The 9,924-nt window shown below is 33.5% G+C and overlaps 1 protein-coding gene across 1 annotated transcript; it reads left to right on the top strand.

Annotated features, from left to right (window-relative positions):
• The first annotated feature begins 1,629 nt into the window (after window positions 1-1,629).
• On the top strand, window positions 1,630-9,220 carry LOC113776053 (protein FATTY ACID EXPORT 1, chloroplastic). The gene is made up of 6 exons (XM_027321123.1): window positions 1,630-2,139; window positions 4,210-4,450; window positions 5,411-5,578; window positions 8,546-8,592; window positions 8,681-8,721; window positions 8,854-9,220. The coding sequence occupies exons 1-6, from the start codon at window positions 2,038-2,040 to the stop codon at window positions 8,945-8,947; spliced, it is 693 nt and encodes a 230-aa protein (XP_027176924.1). The 5' UTR covers window positions 1,630-2,037; the 3' UTR covers window positions 8,948-9,220.
• Window positions 9,221-9,924: the final 704 nt, after the last annotated feature.

Below are 9,924 nucleotides of genomic sequence, written 5' to 3'. Positions count from 1 at the left end.
AGGTATTTGAGCATTTAATTTGTGAATATAAAATTGGTTGTCAATGGGGTTTTGTGTGTTTTTTTTTATCGTGGCAAGTATTGATACTGTATAATACAATTTGGAATATTTTGGATGACTACTTGATTTTAGAACTTATGTTTGGATGGTCATTAGGGATTTGGCTTGTTGATTTATGCAAAGTGTGGAAGAAAATGATTGAGTATACTATGTTTTTTTTTCTTAGTTTTGCACAAAAGGACAATTTAGGATTTTTGAAAGAAAATCTAAGTTCTTAAACATACATTGTTACTAAACAGTAAAAGTAGGAGAGTATATATAATTTTTAAAATCTGAGAGGAGCTCTTTGTAATTGTGAGAAACCTCAGGAGAGGTTTGTGAAATTATCCCATACTTATATTCACAAACGAGCTTGATTTTTAAATATGTTTGATTTATGCAAAGTGTGGAAGAAAATGATTGAGTATACTATTGTTTTCTTTCTTTGTTTCGTACAAAAGGGCAATTTAGGATTTTTGAAAGAAAATCTAAGTTCTTAAACATACATTGTTACTAAACAGTAAAAGTAGGGAAGTATATGTAATTTTTAAAATCTGAGAGGAGCTCTTTGTAATTGTGAGAAACCTCAGGAGAGGTTTGTGAAATTATCCCATAGTTATATTCACAAATGAGCTTGATTTTTAAATATGTTGATTTAATTGCGGAAATAAAATTATCGAAACAAACAGATTATTGTGAAAAAAAATTTAGTTATATCAATATAAAAAATGGATATATAAATGAAGAGAAAAAAATAATGGAGAAGATCTAAACCCTAATCTAATTGGTGGATTTTAAATCTTCATGAGCAATCATTTATGGAAAAATTTCTCGGGAAATCCCAGAAAACTATCACGTAATAACAAAATTTAATAGTGGTACAAAATACATTAAACAATGTTATGTCAAAATTTATCTAGGTACAATTGCTCAATCTACCATAAGTCATGCACAAAATATTTTCATTAATAATGTTTAGGCATAACATACATTGAAAATTGTTTTTTTTTTAAGATGGTATACTAATTAAGACTTTTTTGTTTATAGAAATATGTATGTGAGATAAAAAAAAAAATTGTTGGAGAATGTATTTCAAGTTTTCTAAAATTTTTTGAAAAATTACTATCCAAACAATTGAATCGTTTTTATGAAAATCTAGTGACTAATTATAAACATTTTAGGGCATATATACATACAAAATATTATAAAGGGAGAGAAATGGAATTTTGTATAAAAATTATTTGTCACTTGTATTCTCTTGATCTCTCCTCCTCCTATATCACCAAATTCATTCCCTTTCCCCTAATTCTCTTGAAAGAACGCATTTAAATTTAACTATTTACTTTTCAACAAAATTAATCCTAAGCATTATAACTACCAATATAACAATTATTATGTTCAAAAAAATTTAAGAATTTAAGGTTTTTTAGCAATGAAGAATTTATATAGAATGTCAAAAATATTAATATTAGTATTCATTTCTGTATTATTATAATCATGTACACATCAAGCGTGCAAAAAGCAATAGTAACTCGACTTTGACTGCTTGCATATCAGCTCAAGTTCAGAGCTGCTGGGCGGGTGGTCACCTTCAGTCTTGGTCTGTCTTGGTGGGGTGGGAGCTCAAAGTTCAACCCTTGCCTTTCGTGAATTGCCACTGTAACGGTTTAAATTGACTTTTTTCGATGAAGCATCTGTTCACATCGAGTCCTTTTTCCCTACTCTTTAGATCAGGTTAGATTAAATTATAAAAATTCGGCCGTTGCCACCAAAAAAAAAAAAATTCAGCTCAAGTTCAGACTGTCAAAAAGCGACCACATTTTTTCAGCAGTTAGCAGCACCTTCCAGAATTCCAAGTCAATTTACCCCCTTTTTGCTCTCAGGAAGAACTAAGATCCCACAGGCAAAAACCCAGAAGCCAAAAAAAAAGGAAGGAATCAGGGGGAAAAAAGGAAGGAATCCGGGGGAAAAAAGGAAGGAAGGAAGGAAAGGTTAAGGATGGCATCGGTGGCGATCTCTCAGTTGCCAGCCTTCTCCTCCATTAGTCGGGGTCAGCAACTCAGCTTTCAAACCCGATCAAATCCCATCCTTCGGTCCAAGGCAAATTCACTAATTCCCTTTTCGTTCTTTTTGAATGAAATTTGTGTTTTTGCTTTCATACTTGAATTAAAAAACAAAAAAAGAAAAACCCAATTTTTCCCCCTTCTGTATAATGGCTTCATTGTTAGTGGTAGACTGGTAGCCTTCTGGAGTGAATTTAAAGAAAAAAAATGAAATATTGCCAAAGCTCTGATTTTTACCTCCTGTTGAAGTGAGGATCATCATATATAGTTACTGGTAATTTGATTTCTTTGCAATTTTTTTGTGCTCCAATAATGTTAATTCGTTTGACTCCTTTTTTATTCTTGATTTCAAACAACGAAGGAACCAGGATTTCAATTTGGAGGGCGAAAATATACAAATTTAGAGGAGACGGACTTAATATCAATTTTATACTTGCAAATAGGGCTGGAAGACGAACCAAACTATTTGATTGTCTAATCATGCTTGGATTACTAAGAGCTCATTTGATCTCAAATCAAACATGAATAACATTTTGTATTTGGTGAAATTTCAAATCCTGCTCGAGATTGGCTTGATTAGCATAAATTTGGAATTTATATGTAAAAAAGTCAAATGAGCTCGACTCAAGCCTGGCTTGATAAAAGTTCATCTGAATTCCAGCTTGATGAATAAATAAGTCAAATTTGAAACAATTTGAAACTCTTTAAGATAGACAGACAAGCTTGAACACTAGAATGTGTGGATTGATTAGCTTCATTTACACCAGAGTGTTTGAAACTTTTATGGGGCGAAAGTAAAATGTATAAAATATTTCTGCTGAATACCAAATTCTCAAGCTTGGGGGCAAGAACTTAAGATCAGAATAATTTCTTAACGTTAAGTTCATAATACGAATAAAACTTTTAATATAAGGGGGCAAATGAGTTTTTAAAAATTCTTAGCTGCCAGCCCCTCTCTGGTCTTGTCCCCGTTTTTGAAGTACATTGGTCAAATGGGAGAAATTTGCATGCCAGAACGGAGATAGTTGAAAAAAATGGTAGCTTTATGTCCCTTCCCTATGGTGGAGTAATAAATTTATACTGATTATTGGTAGGACATCATCATGAGTGGTTTGTATTCATTTTTCCATCTAGGAAGAAATTGACGATTTGCAGAAAATAGTTAGATGGTTTTGACATTATGGTTTATGTTGAGGTGAATACAGGCTGTGGGGATGGGGTGGCAACAACCAAAAGAATAACCCTTGAAACCCAAATGCTGGGCGGGCAATGGGATTAGACTCTGACAAGGGGTTATGGTTAAATTACTGAATTTTTAATACAACCGTTTATTCACATTTGTGCTCCCAATGATTTTGGTTACTTTTATTTTGATTCAAGTTATATGATCAAAACCATGGAACATTTTGATCATATCAAGTACTTGAGAATTAAGATAAGATCTTGACCCGATTTTGCATCTGTGAATCCTTGGGGTTCTGCAGATAATCTTGCATGTGCATTGGACATTTCTATGATGATGACTGAATGCCTTGCTTACAATCTTATGAACATATTTTCCAACTTCTGGAACATGTGTTAAAACACTTTGAAAACCCTCAAGATACGTGCACTAGGTATATTGCTCATCTAATGAAAACAAGCATGTGCAAGCATGTAAAGATTATTCCTTCGGAGGAATATTGACTAGTTGCCAAATATTTGTCATGCAACTATGCTTTGAGAAGGAGATTGTTCGTCAATCATGTGAACTTTACTGCTGTTCTCGTGCTTGTACTTTCTGAGTTACCGACTGCATTTAAGTACTTTTGTATCTCATGATGTATTATGGATCCTTGTGTTACATGATCATTTCTTTCTTTTTTTGTTATTTCTCATGGAGTTCTGGTCGCTTTCATGCTGCACTCACTGACTAATTGGTGTTAGTAAATTAGCATCATTTTTTGTAGCTTTGGATTTGGTGAATTTGTTTTGGAGGATCATGTTTCTTAAATACATACATGAAAGTCTTGGTTGAATGTTTGGCAGCAAAGGTGGATTGAAAATTCATTTTTCTTTTATGTGGCTGCTTGAAAATGATATCAATCTCAGATTTTCTGTAATTCAGTTTCTAGTTGTTATGAGCAAAGATGAACGCGCCACAGACATTTCCAATTCAAGAATAAAGACAGCTCTAAGTTACACAGACGGTGCACCAAAATCTCATAATGGAAGGTCATTGATAGTAGATTCTACTGCTGAAGAACCTGTAGCTATTAAAGGGGAGAGCGAACCTGTAGAAGAACCTATTGCAACCCAACAAATAAGGGCAGCCAAGATTCATGATTTTTGTCTAGGAATTCCTTTTGGTAAGTTTTTATTCATGGTAAAGTGTCTTATTTTAATCAGTGTGTGTAAAAATTGAAAGACTAAAATCGCAATGTCATGACAAAGTGCAAGTACTTTTTTGAGCTGTAACTAAGTTAAAGCATGTCAATTGGTCATGGCGCAGCTTCAGCTTGTTGCACAGATTGAAGCTTTAGCAAATATATCTCTTAATTCACCACAAATTGTAAGTACTAAGGGTTGCTTTTTCTCTCAATCATGTCAAGTATAAATAATAAAATTCCGCATGCTTGGTTCTCATAGAATGATGTCTACTAGAAATGTGACATCTCATTCACTAACAAGGGGGATGTATTGCCATGTTTGAGAGAGAAAGCAGTTAGTGGATTAAACAAGAGTATATAAAACTGGAGAATGTAAAAGAAAGAATTTAATGGAAAAAACTAGGTCTTTCCATGTGGATAGCTAGGATTTTTCTCAACTTTAAATTGTTGAGTATTGGTGTCAACCACATTTTGCCACAGATTGATGCAGTATTTGTCTTATCTTTTCAATGGTGAACTCCACCTGTTCTGATTTGTTTTGTCGATACATGTGATGTTCAAATTTGTATTAGGCAAGAGAATAGTTTCAATGAGCACATTTTTAGGTATCATAAGCTGAAAATTTGGTCTCAATTACAATGTCAAGTGCTCTTTGTGTGGTTCATAAGCTTATCTGCTTCTGCAAATGAATTTGAAGGGTAGATTTGTTCCTTATCTTGGTGCGGTAAGTTTCATAGTTTCTACTGCTAGTGTTCCGAACTGCTGTTTTAAATATAACAGACTGTTTTAACTAACATATTGACCTTGGTTAAATCCTGTTAATGATTCTTTGTAAAAGAAGGTTGTGTAGGTTCTTTGTACTTGTTTAATTATGAACTGGAGGTGTGAAATGCTTAAATCATTTAGGAGATGACGCTTATTGATAGTTTCTTTGATCAGGTGGACTTGTTTTATGTGGGGGCCTTGTTGGCTTCATTTTCTCCAGAAACCCTGCAACGTTTATAACTGGGGTGTTCTTTGGAGGTCCTCTGCTGGCCTTGAGCACTCTTAGTTTAACAGTCTGGAGAAAAGGGAAATCTAGCCTGCCCTTCATGCTAGGTCAAGCAGGTATTGCTTTTTGCCTATTAATGTCTTTAGAATGTTAGCGTTGTTGATATAAAATGTTAGCATTGTTGATATAAAATGGTTAGCTCATCTTTCTATTTGTAGTTTGCTTTTTCTCTTGAGAAAATATTGCAACTTTCTTCTACTTTTGACTTAACTTTTAGAAATGTTTACTGTCCTTTGTGTTCTAAACTGTTTTTGTGGTACAAGGCTATCTGCCTTTGTTGATTTCTCTGTTGTTGGATGTTTCATTTTACATTATGTAGTGTCCATATTATGAAAAACTAAAACCCCCCATTCTTCCCAGCTGGTGCTTTAGCAGTTCAACTGTTTAAATTGCCACTCATGTTGTTGATAGGAAGCTGTTGGCTTATTGATTTCTCTGGAGCTTGCCATTTTTTCGTGATTTTTTGGAAAGTTGACTCTTACCACAATATCGTTGTGTAATGTACTAAATTAAGTGCTTACAACGAGTTGGACAATAATTAGATTTTTCTGAAGTGTGAAGCGTGCCTATAATGAAAGAAACTATTTTGATCTGCTGGAACTTGTTGTTGGCAATTTTGGGCTCTCTATTATGATTCATTTAGTTCAATTTTTGACTCTTGAAATCTGCCAATGTTGTGCTGGCCTTTTTTTTTTAATTCCTTATTTTTCATTTTTTTGGGTATGTTTTTGTTTATTCCATTTCAAAATGAAAGGTATGTTGGCCATTGGCAGTAGCTGGACATGTTAATTCTTAAGAACCTTGGTACACGGTTATGGTTATATTTGGTTCTACTGTCTAAATCTAGCTTATAGGAAGAAATTGGGGTAGGAATCTCTAACAGTTAACTGAAGGTAATAGACTAAAATATCCATGTAATCAAAGAATCCTGATCTGAGTTAAATTAAGTAGTTCCTCTTTGAATCAAGGTGTATTAACAGCTTCCTTATGCTTGCAATATGTTTATTTGTTGAGAGCTGATTTATGAATTTATACAGAATTTCTGAATAGCTCATGTTCCTATATTCTAGTAAAATCCTAGACTTCTAGTAGTTTTTGGGCATAAATCATTTTTTCGTAAAAACTCCTGCTTCTTTTCTGCGTGGACTAGTTGCTTATGTTTTAAATTTTATTTTTCATCAAGAAAATTCTTAGTTATATGTATGGCGTATTCTCAAATCTTTTCACCGTGACCGCATGACTATATTAAATCAATTATTTTTCTTTTCCATGCAAATCTCTAAATTGTCTAACGATCAATTATTGTACTTATTCTTCTGAAATGGGATTTAATGAATTTTAAGTTTGAATGGTTAGTTTATTGTTTTCTTCTCAAGCTTGGGCATTTAAAAGCAAAGTACTGGCCTTTTAATCTTGAATTGATTTATTAGTGTCAATACAAATTTGATTCAAAGTACTGGCCTTTTAATCTTTAATCGGTTTATTAATTATTAGTGTCAATTCAAAAATGATTTTACAGTGGCATGTAAATTTATTCAAATGTAACTTATTTATTACTTCAACAAACTAAGATGCGCTGAACTTTTGTTGCAATTTGTTATTTTAAGTCTCTATCAGTATAGAATTGGTATAACAAATTTTGAGAATAAATTTATTTTATTTAGATTCTAAAATAATGTACAATTATCGTGCAAATTTGACAAAAGCATATTCTGGTATAGTGAAGAGTTCAGAATCATGTCTATCTACTATAGTCAAGTTGAATACAAAAAAATGATGTTTAGTTCCTTATCATGAATGAAATTTTTTATTTTGGGTATGCCTAGAGGATTTGCAGTTAGTAAGAATGAGTTGAAAAATTTATTGTAAGTGGGAAAGAAGGGTTCTTGTGCATTTTGCCCTTCTAAAAATAAAAATAGAGTATATTTGGGAACCATACAATCTTTTCAGTCAAAAATGTTAAATAGCTGGCAGTGGGCATAAGATCCTGCACAGATTTTATGTTTGGTCAGCTTGTCGGATGTTATGAAACCCAGCATTTCCTTAATAGGTTTTTGTAAGTTATTGATGGAATAATGTGAGCTTTACAGGTTGTTTCTTGTGCTACTTGTGTAGTAAAATGAAAGACATGCTTATTGGTTGTTAGGGAACTTAATGCCACAGCCGAGAAAAGGGAAAGCCAGACAGATCTTTGTATTTGCGGTGCTAATGCTGTTGATGGTCTTATCTTGTAGATGATATATCATATAACCGGACTATTTACAGTTACTCTATCATGAACAAATGCATCATTTTAGCAAAATATTTAGTTTGTAATAGAACACAAATTGTAGATAGTGTTATGGCAATTAGGTTGGCATTGAATACTTCCTCCTTTTCAGTCTTTCACAGGACTTGTGGACAGTAATACAATTATTCTTTTTTGGCAACACTGATCTGTGCTTTGATCTTCATTATCAAGGTTTCTTCAATATTTGCCTCCCATTTCTGACTTCATACGACATAGTGAAGCTTGCATCAGCTTATTTCTGGCATGAATTTTTTATCCTTGGTCATAAAGTTTCTTACTTTCTATCGCTGACAGAGTGTCTTTTTCTCAAAGTTTGCCTTATGCATTAGAATTCTGAACATTATTTTGCAGTGGCTGACTTTTAAAAAGAGATACCTTGTAACAGTTGTGGAATTCTAAAGCTACCTCCTTTATGTGCATGCATTCATATGAGGCAACTTGATGTCTGGTCATTACCTCTGAGCCACGATGTATTTTAGAATGGCTGATAACAGTCAAGTGTTAACAGCTGCTTGTCAAAATTCAAGCCGAAAAGTTGATTTTTTCCTATTTTTAGAAGAAGCAGTTTGCTCTAACTTGCGCACAACCCAAAAGATGATAGTCCCCCTGGCCCCAACGTGCACGCGCGCGCTATTGATACTGTGTTTGGAGGATGTGAAGCATTTTTTTTTCTTGTCTAGTTTGAAATTGCTTTATCTATACTTTAATTCTTTCATTGGTTTATGCATCGCAGTGCTTGCTGCAGTCCTCATATGGAAGAACACTCAGACATACTCATTGGTATTATAAAAACTTTTTAGTTTGTTATTCATTTGTTGCATTCGTTAATTTGGACTTCAACGTAAAATGCTGCTGCTGTTTGATACAGACACAAAAGCTATTTCCCTCCGGCTTTTATGCTGCAATTAGGTACGACGATGAATCCCTTTTCTTCCAAATGTTAGCTATTCTTTGAACGGCCTTTTTATTAATCAATGGTGCTGCTACATCAACTTTGCTACTTCTGGTGATTGTGGTTATTTTGCTCTTCATTTGCTACAGTGCTGCAATGTTGTGCTTCTACGCCTATGTGATGATTTCTGGTGGCAACCCACCACCAAAGAAGAAGAAGTTGTCTGCTGCTGTCCAGTCATGATAAGAAGATTCCCAGAAGGTCAAATTGATTCTTAATTTCGTTTTGAACATTTTTGTCTGGTGCTTCGTATGTGAGGTTGGATTTATAAGCGAAGGCTAGGCTTTATATATAGCAATACAACCAACTAAATAATTGGATAGATTGGATTACTTGTAGAATTGCTGTTGGCTTTGTGAATGTATGATAGTGTAAGTTAAAGTAAAATAAACAGTTTACTTGCTATGTTTTTTTTGTGCTATCTCATTATAATATCGTCTTCACATTATCTAGGTATGTGCTTGTGATTTTGGGAACTTCTTGCTCAAAACAAGTATTGTTTCTACCACCTCTTGGGCTCAAGAATGAAATTCAAATCAGTGTTTATTTATTTATTTATGGTTTGGGGGGATCGCGGTTGTGTGTTGGAGTAAGACTTGTGTTTTTTAGCAAAAATGTCAACATAGATGAGCGAACGGGTTGGTTTTTAAGGTATAAACTAAGAAACAATATCTTAGTCAATGTTGTTAAAAAAAAAAAAATTAACTTAATTTTCATTCGTCAATTTTTTTCTTTCATAGAGAGGTAGAATACAAACCAATCGCAAATATCTCTTGCCAAAATTTAACTGAAAAATACTTGCTAACAAATCTCCTAAACAATCTCGACAAAGTTTTGAAAATTCTAACAAATTTTCTAATAATTAGATTTATGCAACAATTATTTTATTTATTCTAATGCTAGAAAACCTAGAAAAATTTGCAACAAAGCAGCCCGAGGGAACCGTCTTAGTTGGGCCGAGATTGTTCATGTTTGATTGAGCTAGTTCGTCCTTGGGTCGCTCTCCGGTTTACATGTCTTTGTTAGTCCTTAAGCTGGGAAAAATGAAGAAAAATTTGGTGCAAATTCATGAACCGCCTTACATGTTTGGCACTAGCATCCTCAATTTAGGCTGCATTTGATAAAACTATAGTTTGATAAAACTTAATATCGGGAGCAAG

Source organism: Coffea eugenioides, chromosome 6 (genome assembly GCF_003713205.1).
Source record: "Coffea eugenioides isolate CCC68of chromosome 6, Ceug_1.0, whole genome shotgun sequence".
In the NCBI taxonomy this organism is placed as follows: Eukaryota; Viridiplantae; Streptophyta; class Magnoliopsida; order Gentianales; family Rubiaceae; genus Coffea; species Coffea eugenioides.
This window is presented reverse-complemented; position numbering and strand designations above follow the sequence as displayed.

Bases quoted from the DNA above. Each gene is read 5' to 3' on its own strand.
- LOC113776053 (XM_027321123.1), top strand. From the start codon at position 2,038: ATGGCATCGGTGGCGATCTCTCAGTTGCCAGCCTTCTCCTCCATTAGT. The intron at 2,140-4,209 runs GCAAATTCACTA...TCTGTAATTCAG, and splicing joins ATCCCATCCTTCGGTCCAAG to TTTCTAGTTGTTATGAGCAA. The intron at 4,451-5,410 runs GTAAGTTTTTAT...TTCTTTGATCAG, and splicing joins TTGTCTAGGAATTCCTTTTG to GTGGACTTGTTTTATGTGGG.